At 43.1% G+C, this 18,866-nt stretch overlaps 1 protein-coding gene across 8 annotated transcripts in view; it reads left to right on the top strand.

The window, feature by feature from the left end:
• The window catches only part of LOC137225116 (kalirin), a 460,124-nt gene that overhangs the window by 373,091 nt on the left and 68,167 nt on the right, over positions 1 to 18,866 (top strand). For 4 of the 8 annotated variants that reach the window (XM_067738655.1, XM_067738657.1, XM_067738651.1 and 1 more), the window contains exons 16-21: positions 2,708 to 2,827; positions 8,768 to 8,959; positions 12,017 to 12,166; positions 14,489 to 14,603; positions 17,402 to 17,517; positions 18,020 to 18,142. In XM_067738655.1, the coding sequence (XP_067594756.1) occupies positions 2,708 to 2,827; positions 8,768 to 8,959; positions 12,017 to 12,166; positions 14,489 to 14,603; positions 17,402 to 17,517; positions 18,020 to 18,142 (816 nt within the window). Of the gene's footprint in view, positions 1 to 2,707; positions 2,828 to 8,740; positions 8,960 to 12,016; positions 12,167 to 14,488; positions 14,604 to 17,401; positions 17,518 to 18,019; positions 18,143 to 18,866 lie in introns of all 8 variants that reach the window. The other 4 variants (XM_067738652.1, XM_067738654.1, XM_067738650.1 and 1 more) reach the window with 1 other exon arrangement.

Raw genomic sequence — 18,866 nt, 5'->3', positions numbered from 1 at the left:
TTTCGCAAGTTTGTTACAAAATTTCTTCTACTACCTTTCTCTCATTTGGATGATCACACAAGAATAAATAGCCAATTTTATGAACTAGAAAGATAAAGGATGACAGTAATAGAAAATTATACCAACAAGAGTTAGCATTGATCAGAGCACAAAGACTGATGATAATAAAACAGCTAAGTATTTACATCACATCAGAATATGTCAATAAGCTCTACAAATACTAGAATAAAAGTTAATATTCCTAACCTTTTTCTCTTCTCATTGTGAGACGTGTAAATGAAGAATCATAGGATTAGCTAGTTTTGCCTCAAAACTAAAAATCGCTAGCACCACCATCATCAGGCTTTGCATTTTACGGTACGCTACATCCAGCCTGATATAGGAAGGGAAGGGACCATTATCCTGTCTTTACAGATGAAAAAGCTGAGGCTCAGAGGAGTTAAGTGGATTTACCAGGCAGTAACAAAGCCAGGTATTCTGACTTCAGATTTTATGCTCTTTCTACACATTCCCAGTTTTGCTTCTAGGACTGAGTCTGGGGCTTCAGCATGGGAGGTTTGATTTTCGGAAGATAAAAATACTTGGTAGTTTAATCATTGGCATCAGTCCCACCCCTGAACCCAAGCCATTGATTGAACTACAGTGCATTTTTATCTTCCTAAAATCAAACCTCCCATGTTGAAGTCCTGGAATGCCTATGTAAACAACATTTGGGAAATAAAAATGAACAAGGATATCAAGGATATGGCATCATTTAATGAAAGATGTAGAGACTAAAACCTGTAGTATTTCTAAATGGAAAACCCGGTAGATGGTGACCTCACAACCATAGCTATAACTGATGTTTTCAGTTGACTGAAACTAGAGAGGAAAATATTCCAGCAAGACTCAGGAGGCCCAGAGGGAATCAAATTGTCCCTCAAGCATTGATTTGTGATGCACGTTGAGAAAATGTTTCTCTGACACCCTCAAGTGAATCTTGAACCAAGCAAGATGTGATGAATCACTGCAGAAGGACTTAACGTCGTTCAAAAATATAAATTGTGAGCTCCATTTTCCAAAGGGGTGAAGCATTTGGGCATGCAATCCATGGATGCATGTACCCGAACTTGCAGCCAGCTTTTAGAAATCATTAACACCTCTGTAGTCAGCCAGCTACAGCACACCAGTGGCATCAGAGATTTCACACATACGCTCTGAGCAGTTATTTCCTGGAACTAATTGCTTTACAGATTGGCATCTCATCCACAATCTGCCAGACTGCCCATGAATTAACATCTCAATCCAAGTAGCCCAGCTTCAGTGGGATTTATGTCCCGATGTTATCCATGCACAATATGGTATCAGTCATTTTCTGCCTAAGGAGGACATTTGAGAAATGCCTGTGAGGGTTATGGAATAGGAGACCAGACTTAATATTTTTCTAATTGTTTAACATGAAGAAGTTGAGAGAAGAAGAAAAAAAATCTGAAACAGATTGTGGTGTCTTCTGCTTTGCCTTGAGGGAACAGATGGATGGTATTTACTGATCTTAACGTTTCAGAAGAATTTTTATTTCCTCTCCAAGCAAACTCTCAGACTCCTTACTAAAGCAAATATTTGGCAATTTTCTGATGACCAAACACAAGGTAGATTTTCAAGGCCTGTTACTTCCAGTTTGATTATTTGCACTTGACTCTATTAGCTGGATTATTGCCACATCTCTATTTTAGCTGGGACTGTCTAGACAGTGTCAGCTATTTCTCCTTCTATTTTAATATTCCCTGGCTGAGTTTTCTTTCCCCCAGTACTAATTAAGGTCACCTAGAAATTTTACTCAGCCTAGCCATTGCTTCTAAATAATTTAAATCAATTATAACATATTCTCCCTTTTTCTAATGATCCAGTGTATGGATGATTCATGCTATTTTGCTTGTTTTATTTCTCCTCCCTTTGGATTGTTTAACCAATCAAAGCTCAAACCTGTCTACTCTTGGCTATTTTGCAAGGTATAGGAGGTTGGACACACTGCTCAGGTGTGACTTGGGTATTTTCCACGGTGACTTGGGTATTTTCACTCTTTCAAACACGTTACTGCATACCTGTCGTATGAAAGGTACTGTGCTAGGCATTGGGTGAGATTAAAATATGACTCATATATTACTCTAGTCTTCCGGAAGTTTACATTGTAAGGGGAGGAGATGAAACATAGGTCAAAATAACTGAATAAGGCAGGCTTTGGTGAGTGCCACAAAGGTGGTACATGCAAAATGATCTGGGTTTCACTAGATGACGAAGAGATTGTTCCTAATGGGAGTGGTTAGGTATAGAAGATTTCAAGCAGTTGTTGATATTTGAATTGGGCCTTAAAAAAATGAAAGGGATACCAACAGATGGAATTTATTTATTTATACCGTACTGTGTTCCAGATGGAACCTCGGAAACATACATACGATGCAATCAGATGAAGTAATGTTTAAATTAAGGGGCTGAGGAGCCTGGGATTGAGGAGTGATAAGGGTAGGAAAGAAAAGATGAAGCTGGGAATGAGGTTGGTACTTAAAATAAGTACCTTATGGCGCAAGGTATGAGGCAAATTTAAGGAGATTTTAATTATCCAGACTCTTCCTGTCCTGTCTTCAACTGTGGGTAGGAGATAGCAAGCTCTCTGACTGAAGGGCCTGTCACAGAAAGGCCATTCACCTGTGCTCTTGTCCCAACTCCCTAGGTCCTGGGATGGATCCGCAATGGGGAGTCAATGCTCAACGCCAGCCTGGTCAACGCCAGCTCTTTGTCGGAAGCAGAGCAGCTGCAGCGGGAACACGAGCAGTTCCAATTGGCCATCGAGGTAACACCCAAATCTGGCTGCACTGTCCTCCCTTCCCCTCTCTACTCTGCACCTTAGGCAGGATGATTCTTCAAGATGTGGGTCTCCCTTTATGTGGTGAAGCCATTACTCTTTCTAGAGAAATGGGCCAGGTAGCCTCCCTATGACCCAGGAATTGATGGAGAAACAAATGCAGGGCTTCATCACCCCAAGGAAGCCTGGTATTGGAAGACAAGTATTCACACTCCAAATGTGGATCTTTCTTACTTATTGGTACCTTTAACTTTCAAGGCCCCTGGTCCACTGAGTTTTTTATACATTATGGACTATGCACCATGTGAGAAATGTAAAGCTAAAAGGTTAGAAGTCACCTCTAGTTGAAGCTCCCTCAGAATTGAGGATAAACAACTGCAGAAGTCATTAGTAAACTAGGATTCCATTTTTAAACATTTGGTTTACATGTAACATTTAGATTCCATTGTCAGATCAGCCTTTTAACAAGAGTAGTGAGCACGGGAGCAGACTGTACTAGATAGTTTGATTCACTGAAAATAGTTGTTCAGTAATGCTGGTGGAAGTCATATTTAAAGAATAAACTGAAACCAGAAACCTACCAAGACTTGTTTTAAAGGCTATTTTAAAATAAAACTCCACTTACGATAGTCTAATATAAATTTTGTCTTGCTTTAAATAATATCTTTAATTATCCTTTCTACTAGAACATTTCCTTCCCAAAGAGACTCGAACTGATTGTTCTAGAGTGGTGTAGGGAAAAGAGTAGGAAATGGGACATGGGAACTATGTTAAAAATAAAATAAGTTCAGTACCAATGGGAAAAGAGATAAGAAGTGAAAACCTCAAAGACATCCATTACTTGTGGTTCAGTATAAAACTTAACCCACTTCTGAGTGTGTAAGAAATGCAAAGGTGATTGTCTTCTACTAAAAAAACACAACAATGATAAAATTTTAACTGTCCATGCCAATAAGTATATCTTTAATACAGTGATCCAACTGATTGCTAGCTATTTTTAAGCTAGTATTGATTGATTTCAACCATTTAATTTTCCAAAAGCTATCTTGTATGTGAAAACATAGCATTGATATGAATGTATTTCTCTAAGATGTCTGATAACTTCTTAGGAACCCTTGCTCATACCAGACTCCTGTCTGAGATTTGAGATTTAAAAATAAACTGTGTATTACACACACAGTATGGACAAATTATTTTCTAAGGAAGAACTAACCAGAGGAAAGAAGTTTTATCATCAGCTCTGTTGCATTTTACTGGCATGCCCAAATATTAGAGTGTTGGAATCTATTCATTGTAAAGGAAAAATCAAGATTGGGATTATAATCAAGAATTAGGCACACAGTGGTCAAAACCCCATCGAGAGGCAGCAGTGAAGAGAACGAAGGTTGGGCAGTCACATTCAAGGCTTGGCATGAAGCTGTGAGGGATGCTAGGCAGAGAGAGGACAGCCTTTGGCGATACCTCCTCGTTGCTTATCTTGAATGTGGAGGTTTACCTGCCCCATCAGGTAATTAAATTTTCAGTCCCTTAATCAAACGTTGGGCAAGTAAAACCAAGCATTATAAAACAAACAAACAAACAAAAAACAAAACAAAAAACCAAGCGTTATGACACCCTTGAGTATCTCAATGAGCTAGTAGAAAATAGTGGGTAAATGCATTAGCAATGCTATTGAAATAACCAAATTCCACCTGACTTGCATATGCAGTGTGTATGAATTTGTATTATTCCTTAACAGAATAGAGGCCCACTAAGCATCTATATCTCTTTAATTTCATGGATGCAACTTGAACAAATATTCTTAGAATAGATGTTGAGATATAGACCCCTGTCGAGTTTATGTCTGTGGACTCAAGGGGACATGGCAGAATAGATAGGATTTCTCATAGATCTTGGGAATGGAAGGTAGGCAGGGTCTGCAGCTTGGCTAGGATATTGAAGAGAACAGAGCCAGAATTTCAACATACGTTCCTTCTCCAGATGGCTTGTGCTTCTCTCTAAATGTGACAGTTTAGACCAGGTTCTGCATTGGGGGAATGTACACCAGGGGATTTAAGCAAGTTGATAGGAGATCTAACTAGTCTGGTTTGATTTAACCCATTTTGATACTGTTACTGGAGGCCTTTACAGTGATCACTGACAGGGAACATAATTTGACTTCTTGAGCCCTAAGAAAGAACCCTGGGCTCCAGAAGGGAAAATAAAATGGCTGTAGGTAAGATGATCATATAAGTTATTGTTAGAACTGAGACACTTTTAAGAGTGAAGGAGGGAATTGTTAATAACTAAGCCAGGAAAATCAGCACGTACTAGAACTCCCATGGGCAAACCAAGATGTTTGCTCACCCTAGCTTTGGTGGCCTCATCAGTCTGAAGGTTTTGGTCTCCTTAAAGAAGGTCAGAATGTTTACCTGAGGTAGCCTTGGTTACAGAAAAAGTTCCCCAGAGCCATTCAGAGTGCAGAGCAGTACACAGCTCTCCAGAAGCATAGCTTTATCAACAAACCCAGATTATTGTTTGTTAGTATCCAAATGTTGTGGCTGATGTGTCTTCAAGAACTGTGAACGTCATAGAGACACACTTGATTTTAAAATCCATTTTTATTTGAAATCCTCTTATGTATTTTAAGCATAAGCATTATGACAGAAACAGTAGTTAACACTGGGTAATAAATTCAGTTGATTTGGTTCGGTTTTCTTCCATGTCCTCCTACTAAATATGAACATCCTTGATAATCCATGTCTCAAAGATACAGCACTCAATAGGATTAGATAATAGTAGAAATAAATGCAAAATAATGACTCAAGCTTTAGCAAAGCAGAGATTATGTCATATGCATAAGAGTTTATCATTTAGGTAATCAAAGGGAAGAAGGGGCTCCCAGGACTGTTAGATTATAATGAGTTTCAGAATAAGGAAGAGGATTTGTTACACAGCATAAATTATAGGAAAATGAAAGTTACTCCTCTATCTCCTCCATTCTCAGAGAAAATATATAATAACAAATTTATGATGACAATTATATGCTGGTTTCATATACTGAGGAGAGGCCAAATAATTATCAGAATCACTAATGTTCACTTGGTGAACCCTTTCTCTGAATGAGAAACTGTAGATACCATTCTAATCGCTAGAGATGAAATGATATGGTGTGATATGGTGGAAAGGACATAGATTTGGGAATAGGTCAAACCTGAATCTGGTTTCATCACTTCCTTGGATGTACATTTTTGGGCAAGTCCCTTAACCAGCCTGAGTCTCAGTTTCTTAATCTGTGAAGTGGGAATAATAATATCCACCTTGGAGTAGTATTATGAGAACTAGGAAAAAATGCATAAGTACAGTTCCTAGCACAGAATATATACCTGGTTAAATGACAGCTATTAAAGGGATTTTTTTAAAACAGTCCTTGCCTTGAGAGTTTCACTGTCTTAAGTAAGGAAAATCAGCCAGGCGTTAGATGAGTGATATAGGTATTCAGAAGAGGGTAGTTTTTAGTAAGTCTCAGGCTGTCCAAAAAGGCCTCTTTGAAGGAGGTTGGATCTGAACTGAGTCTCCAAGGGAGACGGGATCACAGATGAGGAGATTCTAAGATGTGTTCCTTAAAGTCAGGGAGAATGAAGATGGCAATGGCAAGTTTGTTTTCAAATGGTCTTTGGAAGGAAGTAGTAGTACATGATAATGAAGTACTTGGGACCACAGTGTGAGGGGCTTTTAATAACATCCTCTAAAGTTTGGACTTGATTTCATAGCAGTGGGTGAACCATTGCAGGCGTGTGAATTGAGAGATGGAAGTGATGTTTACAGCATAAAATTAGGGTTTTAGCACTGGAAAGGATGTTAGGATTCTCTTAATTGAAGCACTTCCTGTTAGAGAGACTCTGTCAGAAATGTAAGGGACGGGTTCGATGGGTTAGAAATGGAAGGCAGGAAAAGACTAGTCAGGTGACCACCACAGAGGCCTAGGTGTGAAGTGGTGAGAGCTGGACTGGGTTTCAGGCCGAGGAGCAGCAGGCAAGGATGATGACAAGACTGTGGTCCTAGATGGAGTGAGGAGGGCACCGTCAACAGGATGGTGGACTGCCGTGGAAGACTGTTTCAGAGGGAGGAGGAGTTTAGGTTTAGGTGTGGAACTTGAGCAGACATCTGGGAGGAAGGTGGAGGCTCTGACTGGACAGTAAAGCCATTCTCATTCCTTGGCAAGGGTTCCTCTTCTCTCTGGGAAGATAGTTCACTTCTCCTGAGAATGCATCTTTGTAAGTGACTAACATGGGGCAGGCAGCTAGATCATCCGAATCAGTGCTACTGACCTAGGTGAGAGGTGTGACAGGCAGCTCACCCTCACATCCGAAGACAATTAAAGACGAGGCTCAGATATCAGGTGAGAAATATAGATTGGAGAGCCATTTACAAAGAGGAAATGCTAGAAGCCAAGGGAAAGGATGAGAACTCTACAGACATGAACCAAAACCAAGAATGGACCTTGGGGTGCCTCTACATTTAGGAGGCGGGAAAAGAAAATGGTACCAATAAGTAAAACAGAGAAAGAAACCAAGGATTTTTAGTGGATCATGTCTACTTGTTAGTTTATTTTTCTAGCTTCATCCAGCAATTAGGAAGCCAGATGCTAATGTGGTCATCGGGACTGAAGCCCGACTCAGTGGCAAAGCCAGGGAATAAAGGAGTCTAGGCTGCTGGAGGAGGTCGTGCTAACATAGCTAACACTGAGGACAGATTCAGGCATGGGGCGGGGGAGGGCAACCAGGAGGTGGTTGATAGACTCTCTAGACAGGCTGCCATCTGCAATGAAGGTGAAGGGGGAGACAGAGGTGAGAAGAGGGGGAGGTTGTACTCACACACAGGAGGCTGATGGATTCGCTCTGGGGAACTGTCCCAACACTGCAGCCCAAGAAGGGCAGAAATCATTCTGGAGTGAGGTGCTGGGCTTCTAGCTGCTCTTCTCCACTGCCAGCTAAGCTCTACTTTGAAAGTGCAAAGGCCAAATTAGTCCTGTGCCATTGGGTTGAAATGATTCCAGCAGCTGAAGTTGGGATAATATTAGCTCTCTGAAGTCGTATGGCTCATCCACATCCGTCCTTTATTTTAATACATTGTGATCCCATTTGGCTCTCTCCCTGCCACCCAGTTCTCCAACCTGTTCTCCCCACCCCCTACAGTTGACGTGAACTCAGAGAATGACACTTACCCTGAATAAGAAACAGACCTTCTACAATATAGATTATCCTAAAGGCAAACACAAATAAGGTAGTAATGTGGGATGATGTGTTAAGCTGAATTATCTGCTGTGCTGCTCTTTTCCCTTGGTAACTAAGAGATGGTGTGAGATGCTACTCTTCTACTTTATTAACCTGCCAAATGTCTTCCTTCTACTGGAACCTTTTTAAAACTGATCATTCATGTTTAAAATGATTGCATTGTTGGTTGAGATTTGTGTGACCTGGGGATCTTTTTTATGGGCTGTGTTTATTTGATCTGCAGAATGGGACTACAGCAGTAACCTCCTTTGAAAATTCATGATGAATAATTTTATGATTAGATTTGAAAAGGAAATTTAACTAATGGATGAATCAATCAGGAAGCAGATTTATACACAACTGCGTTTCTCTAGCACAGAAACTGAAATGTCTTTAAAATGCAGAGTGGTGCAAGTAAAGAGAAAGGAGTAGGGGCAGGAGTTAGGGACCTGAACAACTAGTTAATGAAAATGTTTGATATTCTTTTTAAAAATATGCTTAAGAAACAATGATGACAACATGTTTGAATCAGTCATTTAAAGCTCTTTAACTTTTCTGCATCTTTCCACTCACGCCTCACTCCACCCCCTCCCATACCACGCCTGGGTCGTTCCCACGGACCTCTCTCTCCTCCCCTTGTGCCCAGTCCCTCTTTCATGCCACTTCCTTGCAGAAGACACACCAGAGTGCCCTGCAGGTACAGCAGAAAGCTGAGGCACTGCTCCAGGCTGGCCACTACGACGCGGACGCCATCCGGGAATGTGCCGAGAAGGTGGCCCTCCACTGGCAGCAGCTTATGCTGAAGATGGAAGACCGGCTGAAACTGGTCAATGCCTCAGTGGCCTTTTACAAAACTTCTGAGCAGGTGAGGGAGAGGGCTGTGGAATGTGTGGGGCTGAGACTGACGGAGGACTGTTTTCTGCCTCACACTGCAAATCTGCAGCATCTTCCTCAGCAAGAAGCCACTCCTCTCAGTACTAGCCTTTGAGAGTAGAAGAATGATCTGTGGAAATACCATGGTTTGCTTCCTTATAATCCTTTCCATTAGAGGAGTGGACTGTGTGATTTGTTTCTTACAAATTTCTCAACCTCACAGGATTTCGGTGTTGAAGTAGAAACTGGGTAGGTGTAGGCTGAGTGCCAAGTTTGAGTGGTGTACTAGTTAGCTCTTGCCACAATAATGCTGTGTAACAGATCACCCCTCAACCCAGTGGTATAAAACAATAAGCACATATTTTTTGTTTAAGTATCCGGTGTTCAGCTGATCTCGGCTGAGCTTGGTAGAACTAGGCTCCAAGCTGCAGGTTGGGTCTGGATCTGTTCCTATATTTCTCCTTCTTGACCAGCAGCTACCTGAGGCATATTTATGGTGAAAAGCAGGAGTGCAAGAACCCAAAATCTACTGTGCAAGTGCATTTCAAATCTGCTTGTGTCACGTGCTCTAACATCCTTTTGACCAAAACAAGTCACATGGCCAAGCCAACATCAACCAAGCGTGGCAGTATATGTCTCCTGTGAAGCTTGGGAGAGGAGAATGACAATTTGCTGAACACAGTCTAGTTTACCACAATCAAGCACTATGCACTGCTTGAAAAGCATACAGCTCTTTCATTCATGGGGTTCCCAGTCTAATAAGGAAACAGCTTTCTGTCATTGGAGAACTGTGAGCCTAACTGGTAGGATGGTGCAGCTGTGGGAGAAAAGGTAGGAGACACCTACAGCAGGGCCATAAAAATGCAAACCCATTACTAGTACATCTGTACAGCAATATGCGCAAGGGCTAAGAGGATTTTTAAATGATTTGGGTGCTGTTAGGGGACTCTTTTCATGAAACAGAGGTTTAAGACAGGAGTAATTTTATTCAGTATAAAATAATTTCCTCATTCAAATCACTCCCTGGTAGAAATAGAGAAACCTTCTCCTCTGGGTGACTTACAGGGACCATGGGAAAGTCTATCTAGAGCAAACGTAACATGCCTGTCAGAGGGCCCTGCAGCCAGTATTCATCTTCAGACCTTCTCTCAGTCCTCCTTTCAGTGTTTCAGAGAGATGATGCCTTTGATGGCCTCGGAAGTGGGAGCAGCAAACTAACGAGATAAAGAGCTTCTCCAGTTGATCTGTAAATTCAGCACATCCCAATCACACCCCAGCAAGCTTTTTTTTTTTTAATAGAAATCGATAGGCTGATTCTAAGATTTACATGGAAATGCAAAGAGACTAAAATAGCCAAAACAGTCTTGAAAAGGAAGAACAAAGTTGAAGGAGTTACACTACCTGATTTTAAGACTTACCCTAAAGCTGCAGTGGTCAAGACAGAATGGCACTGGTGTAAGAATAGACACAGTTGAACAGAGTAGAGGTTCCAGAAGTAGACCCACATATATACAGTCAGTTGATTTCTGAGAAAGCGATTCAATAAGTAAAGTCTTTTTAACAAATGGTGCTAGACAACTGAATATCCATATGAAAAAAATGAGGCTTAACCCCTGTCTAATATCGTATACAGATTTTAATTTGAGATGGTTCAAGATGCTGAAGGGGACAAAGCAGTAGATGGAGTCAGGAAATTTGACCCTGAAATGACCTTACCAAAGGTCACTTTATCTCTCTAGATTTCTGTTTCTTCACCTATTAAATTAGAGGACTTACGTTGGATAATCTTTCCATTTCCTCTAGCTCCCAAATTGATTGGTTTTAAGTTCAATACTGTCATGGGATAGGTGTCAAGTACTCGTTTTCTTAAAGTTTTTGTGTGTGTATAATCTGTTTTCTCAAGACGTGAGCCTCCTGCATGTTTTCAGGCCTTGCAACAAGAGAGGTGTGTGGTGCTAAAGAAACCAGTGGAGTTCAGGGATAGGCCTCCTCACGACATGGGAAGCATGTAGGCTATGGGGGTGTTCTGCCTGGGACATCTTTCAGCTTATTTTTCAGTTCAGTTCATAACTCAAAAAGCGTCTTATCCAATGCCACGTCCTTCACCAAAAGAGATGCCTTTCTCAGACAGAGGAGGCCAAGGGTAGTTAGAGCTGCTCTCCCCTGCTGCCACAGACTATTGAAGGAAAGTATAGGGATGAGTTTCTATTTTCTGCATCCTTCCTTAAGCCTTGAAACTGGTCTCCTACTGATGCACTCAACCTAACTTTCCCTCTAAGCCCCATTTGAAATGCTTTTGGTCTTTTGAGTTCATCTATAAGGTCACTTAGAGCACGGCCTCTCAGCATTTTTAGAACTGAAAAACCATCTTAACTATCTTTTAGGTCAACCCAAATTTGTTATCCCTCTGAAGGAAATGTGCGTTTTATAATAGCAGGCCTGGAGATGTCATTGCCTTATAGTAGTACCTTGAAACAATTTTGCTGGAATATTTTTCCCCAGGGAGGGAAAAGGTAACATTCATTTATGGCCCATAAGTCACACAACATAGGCAACTTCCTCCTTTACCTCTACTTGAGGCTATTTCCTGTAGGGCAAGGACAGATAGTTGGGCAACCCAGTTATCTTCCTCAAACCTCTTTCTCCTGTTCTACCTAATTCATAGACGTATCATAAGGTTATAGCAATATAATATATAAAAACACTTTGAAAACCCCCAAATTACTAGTCTCTCTTCCTTTCTTGCTCTGCATACTATCCCTAGGTGATGTCATCAACCCCCACAGCTTCAGCCTTCAACCATCAACTGTCAGAAGATAATCCCAAAATCCATATCTCGGTAGTCATTTGTCTCCCAAGCTCCAGACGCTGGATTCTCACTGCCTTCTGGACTTTTCTTAGATGTCTCAGGGGCACTGTGCACCTAAGTCTACAAATTAGATTTTGAATGAAAAATGTCACTTCTGTAGGGGTCTCTTAGCTAAAGGTCCTCATAAAATAGGACCTTTAAATGATTAAATTACTAAGTTTTTCCTCCATGATTCATTAGGTCTGTAGTGTCCTGGAGAGCTTAGAGCAAGAATACCGGAGAGATGAGGACTGGTGTGGTGGACGAGATAAATTGGGGCCAGCAGCAGAGATCGACCACGTCATCCCACTCATCAGTAAACATTTGGAACAAAAGGAGGCCTTTCTTAAGGTGAGAGCACATTGTCATCCAAGGTTTGGGACTTTAGTCTTGGTTTTTATCTGCTGTCTCACTCTCCCCATTGCCTCCGCCTCCTCCTTTCTGTCTCTGTCTCTCTGTCTCTCTCTCTCACTGCTTCATGTGGGCTTCCCATACCCCTCTATTTTCTAGCTTCTTATCTAAAGGGGGCATTTGTAGAGGGGCTAGTGGCTGGTTAATTTGAAAAGTTGAAAGGTTACAGTTCAAACATTCTTTATTTCTCTCAGCACTTTTTTGTGTAATTAGGCAATTAGGATGCTTCGTTTCTACTGGTGCCATGTACAAATATCCTGATATCCCATTGATGTTAAGTGAGAAAAATACCTACTTTCATTTATCTATAAAAATATTTTAATTGAAATATATAAGCCTAGATAGAAAACTATTAAAATACATCTTTTATAAATGGATGATGCAAAATTTAGGGCAAGAGTTAAAGAAATACATTTAGACATCTTATTTATTTATCAGTCTGATGATTACCAATTACCAATGAATGTAACACTGTTTATTGTGCTGTATGAAGAGAGAGATACCTTATTTTGTTTGTTTTGTTTTTAAAAGAGCCTTAGCTTCCCAGAGAGGAAGCACAGTCCTGCTCTTAATAGCTTTCAGCTGGTGTGGGAAGTTCTCCTAAGCCTCTTTCCTCCTGCCTTTGATCTTCTCTCTGACAGAGCCTTCAGTGTTAAAACTTATCTAAAGGCTCCATTTTCTCTCAAATTCCCTGCTTTCATGTTCTGCTTCCTTTCAGGTTTCTGAAAGCACAAAAGAGAATTTTTATACCCTGACATGTTGCCACTGATTTTCTACAATTCTGTAATTAACTGCCTTTCTTTTATTAGGGATTTTCTCTACTTGACCACCTCTTTAAGTTTTATTTTTATTCTTTTTTAAAGATGACCTCTCCCTGCCCTTCTCCCGTCTATCTGGTATCTGTACCCGCATTTGATCAAACCTCTTAGTAATCAGCTAATAAGATTAAATAGAAATTCTTCCATACAGGGCTTAAGATGATTTTAAAAGTCTTCCCTATGACAAAACAAAGTTTAAAACAAAACAATTTATGTAGGGCGTGTCAGATATTTTAAATAGAAGTATAAAGGTATGTCTTCATAAAATTAAATGTTTCTTTTGAAGAAGGAAAAAAGAAAATGTTCTGATGTTTTCCATACGTGCCTAAAACCATAGTTGAAAAACTCCTTATTGTTGTGGGAATTACAAGCCCAATGGACGGAAGCTCGAGCTCCCCATGTGTATACATTAGTTGATTTTGGATTCCTTAGCTTTGGACCACTGTCCAGCTGTTAAATTCACGGGCCTCAGAGTGGAAGGACCCACTAGCAGTCTTTTACCAGAGCTCCCAGAAGCCACTGTTGGGAATGCAACATTTAAAGTAATTTTTTTACCATATGATTTGTAGAATCAGATGCTAAGTATAAAGACGTTTAAAAGTTAACAGTTTTGTCTAGAGATAATTTAATTCTGAAAACTGTGGATTGAAAATTAATGGACTAGCGTGTATTACCTCTACCATCGGGAAAAATACTGCTTTTTAAAGAAATTCAGAAAATCTCTTGTCTTGAGAGAAACTAGAAGTACTCTGTCGGTAGACCTAGATCCTAGCCCTGACTTGCTTCATGACTCCTGCCCTTGCTGGGCCTGGATTGGGTACAATAGCATGGGACAGACCTGTCCTCTCTGCTACCCACCGCTCTTGTGAGTCTTAAGGGGGTGGTACAGTGGCTCTTACCCCTTTACATGACTGATATTTCCCAGCAGTAGGATCCTTAGTAGTCTTATTGAGGCGGGGGTGGGTTTGATGGACAAATATGTTTCTAAAATATGGGGCAATTTCCATTTAGATTTGGAACATACAGTTAATAGGTTTGATCACTAAATTTGCTTTCTCAAGTCTAAATTAAGCTAATGTTAAAGTGGCTTACACCAGTGGTCATATACGAGGCATTCTGGTGGCAGAGGGAAACCAACCTGAGAGTCACTCTCACTCAGGTGGTCACGCTGAATCAACACGTAGTAGTCAAAGGGTGGCTGATTTCTGGTTTTGTCTGTGATGGAAAGGGGAGAGGCACAGGGAGCTTTTCTTTACTCAACGAAAGAGTGAGTAAGTCTCCTGCATTGGAACTGGAGTATGCATAAACTGGAAGTTGCCCCAGGACTCTGTTCCCCCAGAACCCCAGAAGCCTCATCACCGGCACCCCTTCTCCAGTGTCTTAGATCATGTGCCCCTACCAGACCCGGACTTACGTGTGGGGCTTCACACCTTGTCTCTCTCAGGCCTGCACCCTGGCACGGCGGAACGCTGAGGTCTTTCTCAAGTACATCCACAGGAACAATGTCAGCATGCCCAGTGCCGCCAGTCACACCCGAGGACCCGAGCAGCAAGTGAAAGGTCAGTGCAAGCCCTGCCGGCCTCGAGCCACTTCAGCCGCATGGACCAGAGCCTGGGTACCTGGTCTTCATGTGACCTCAGATTTCCTGGTTCTTCTCCTTGCATGAGAAGAAGTGTGACGTGGGATGGTGTGGGTGGTGGCGATTCAACATGCCTCAGGATTTGGGATGGGAAAATGACTATAAAATTTCCCCAGAGCTTTTGCATTTATCTTAAGAGTTGAGAACACCGCTAATAGCATTTTCTGAAATGACAGATGGTCTCTATGTATCTACACTGTGCAGTACATGGCCACTAGTCAACCCCAGAGACCAAGGCTAGGGAGGGAAGTGACGCTGACTTGGCGTGGGGAGTGGGGACAGGCTTGGCGAGCTGCCGAGCAGACAGAGGGAAGCTCTGACCTCTGGGAAGGGCCTCTCTCCTGCTCAAGGAACTCAGGAGGTGCGAAGATCAGAGGCCACTGGGGAGAATTAAACTTAGTAATCAAAGATCCCTACAGAGAAGAGGGAAGCAGCATTCCTTTTCCAGATGTGCCACCCTGTTTGCAGCCGAGGGGCCCTGTGGGTGGCTAGCATTATGTCACCTTCCCCTTCCTGCAGATTTTTCAAAGCCTGTGTTCTGATGTCCAAGTGCAGGTGGCAGCTCGGGTGAGGCCAGCTGCCTGCTGAGAGTGCACACACCCCGCCCCCGCCCCAGTGTGCTGAGAGTGGCGGCCACCCAGGGTGAGCAGGATGTGCCGCACCTTCGTGGGGGCCAGGGCAGGGTTTGCCCAAAGGAAAGTTTACCAGATGGGGCACAAATGAAACCTGAAACTCATTAGGATTTTCACCTGAGCTGGATTGATTCTCTCAGCCACCACAGAGGGACCTCAGTGAACAAAACTCTGACTAGGAGACAAAAAGAGTAATAAAGGAAACACAGGTTCTCACTGTCTTTGCCCAATGGAAGCTTCCACCTGAGCAGGGACCTACAATCTCTCCTATAGCCATTTCCTTTCCACCTGCTGCCTGGACCCAAAACCAGTGCCACTTATTTTAAGTTTTTATTACAGGAGCAATTATTGCTGCATAACAACGCCTGAAATTCAGTGGCCTACAGCTATAAGCATTTATCATTCAATGACTATGTTGGCTTGGGGACCAGCTGCCTTGGCTGGGCTCAGTGATGCGGTTCTGCTTGAGGCTGCAGGTCTGGCTGGCTTGGCCCCTTCACTGCAGGGTGGGTTCTTGTCTGCTCCATGCGGATTAATTCTGGGACTTTGGTTGAAGGGGCAGCGGTTACCCAGGAGAACTTCTTATAGAGGTGATGGCAGAGGTTTAAGGGGCAAGCTCAAGTGCACAAGCACACTTCAAGCCCCTCGTTGTGTCCTATGTATTAACAGCCCATTTGCCAAAGAAAGTCATGTGACTGAGCCTGAATTCGGGGGTGAGGAAGTACACTTTGTCTCTTTGGGGAGGAACTAAAAAGCTACATATAATAAGGGCAGAGATATAGGGAGAGGTGAATAATAGGGACCATAAAAGCTCTGAGCCTAAGAGAGGAGAGACAGATTCTGTCCTTAGAGAGCCAAACTTCCGTAGGGCATTAAGAGTACACAAAATCAACAAGAACTTCTAAGTACAAGCACTGCAATTTGGGCTGTGCCTTTTCTGTAGAGCACAGTAACTCGGTAGACCAAGGTGGCTAAGGACCCAGGCTCTTAAGTCAAATAGCTCTACCCCTTTATCTGACTGACCCTGGTTGAGTTTCCTATCCTCTCTAAGCCTCAGTTTCTTCATCTGTAAAATGGAGATAATAGTGGTCCATGCATCCTGAGGTACTGTGAAAATACGTACCTGCCACATAGTGAGTACTGAATAAGTGTTAGCTTTCCATAGCATCATTGTTGTGTATTTTATTAGTATCTAATATAGTTAGCAGGAAGCAGGAGGCAAACAACACAAAATAAATTTTATTGCTTCAAGCTTAGGACAGACTATTAGACACTTCAGAAATCCATCCACATAACCAGCTGCTTCTAGAACAACAGAAGTAGAGAGAGGGAGGGACATGACATGGACAAACAGCTCCCACGGCCACCGTGGTGCCCCATGCCTTGTACACATCCTCGCACTCACCTTCATTAGAGATGACGTGAGAATAGCTTTTAGCTTTTCTTATGATCGGTCCCAACCAGCATGGAAGTTTGGGCCTAGAGACATGATTCCGTGATGACGTGATTCCAACATAGCTTCCCTAGGCCCATAATTTAGAGGTTTTAAAATTGAGATTGTGCTGTTGAAGTGCTAAGTGCACAGCCCCTTGTATGGGACAGAGCTCGTGGCAAGTGACATGGCTATTCATGCCGTTACCCCAGTCCTCATGCCGTTCCCCTCTGGCCCTCTCCTAGAAGCCCTCAAGAGTGGCTGGTGTTCCTGTCAAGTCCGTTCACTCTCTGCAGGCTCCCAGGCGCCAGTTATGTTAGCTATTATTTTCAGCACCGATCATTCCCAAGGTCTCTTATCATCAAGGACTAGCTTTGGCGTGAAGAGAATCAGAGTCACTTTTAAGTCACCCTGGGGACATCCTCTTCCCCCCTTCATTGATGGAACCTCATCAACAGGCCCTCCCCCAGTCTCCCTGATCTCTGGGAAATGCTCTCTGGACCAAACTTTTGCTCCCTTGCTTCTGGTGCTGGATCAGTCCGATGGGGAGACTTGAAGGTCTCAGTTATCTGGCACGTGGGAGCGGGGCTGAAGCAGCTAGTCAGATTTGCTCAGGACCTTCCTGTGACCAGCGCCCATCTCTCTGCCCTGCAGCCATCCTGAGTGAGCTCTTACAGAGGGAGAACCGTGTCCTGCACTTCTGGACCTTGAAGAAGCGGCGGTTAGACCAGTGCCAGCAATACGTGGTGTTTGAGCGAAGCGCCAAGCAGGTATGTTCAGAGCTTTCCCTGGCATTGCCTCAGTTCTGGGGACCATACAGAGGCCTAGGTGACCAAGACTTGGGACAGTCCTCAAGAGGGTCATAGGAGCAGGCAGAGTAGAGACGGGAGGTGGGGATGGAAAGAAGAAAGCATCCTTGTGCTGACCAGCCGTTCAGCCTTCACCTGGCACTCTGTTCAGAGTCTGGTACCAGGAGTTGGGAGGAGATGCTGGGGGCAGATTGCTCTAACTCATAGATGACACTGGGCCTGGCCTAGAAGGGTCCCCAGTCCAATGGACAAGACACTCTCTTTGCTGGTGGGTTGTTCCAGGTCTAACAGGGGAGGGCTCTTTCATAAAATCAACTTCCACGCTACATACTGATTGAATCGTGCCGGCATTTCCTAGGCCCATCATGCTGTCCCAAACTACAAACCTTCACATCAGAGCATGGAATGTTTTCTTACTAACAGCTGGCTTTTGGGGCACTGAATGGGTTGTTTCCTCCTACAGGCGCTGGACTGGATCCAAGAAACAGGTGAATATTACCTCTCAACACATACCTCCCCGGGGGAGACCGCAGAGGAGACTCAGGAGCTGCTGAAGGAATATGGAGAGTTCAGGGTGCCTGCCAAGGTAGGAAGCATCCCGGAGCCCTCCCCGTCCACCCAGCACTCCTCAATCTGGCCAATTTCACATTGTGGGAGGGAGGACAGCCTCTGTACACAGAAATGCTTGACTACAGAGGCAAGGCGGGGGACACACAGGTAGGATCATTTCCTTTGAGACCAGAACATCCAAAGAGATGCAGCTGTTGGTAGAGCCTCTGTATGCAGGAACTCAACTCCTACACGCTGTGCTTCCAAACGGTACTCATCTTCGTGCTCCAGATTCTGGAATCTGCTGTATTCTTTCAGACCAAATAAGGCAAAGGAATGTATTCATGTGAAATGCACATTGTGTGGGAATATCAGCCACATATTCTTAAAATTTGAATGGCTTGGGAAGTCCACCTTTTGGGAAGGGCCAGTGGCTGTGTGTGGGTTCACAAAGCAGGTTCCGGAGCTGACTACTTCCCTCGGGCCTCACCCTGCAAATGAGCCAGGCTGAAGTCTCTGGGGAGCAAAACATGCACTGGTGCACGTACCACACACGCTCACACCCCCATTCACACCGAGGTGGAGAATGAAAATAATATAATAGAAGGAAATCTCATTTTCATCTGTTTTCCCAGCCAGGATTTGATCGGAGGACCCTTGGCTTTGAGTGAAATCTGATGTCTCAGTTCCCTCTTTGTAGCATCCTTGTCCCTCACACGGGGCTCCCTGCCATGGAGGACCATCCTTGGCATCACTTCCAC

The sequence above is a fragment of the Pseudorca crassidens genome, chromosome 5 (genome assembly GCF_039906515.1).
Source record: "Pseudorca crassidens isolate mPseCra1 chromosome 5, mPseCra1.hap1, whole genome shotgun sequence".
NCBI classification, from domain to species: Eukaryota; Metazoa; Chordata; class Mammalia; order Artiodactyla; family Delphinidae; genus Pseudorca; species Pseudorca crassidens.
Note: the sequence above shows the minus strand (reverse complement) of the source record. Positions and strands in the feature narration are given on the sequence as shown.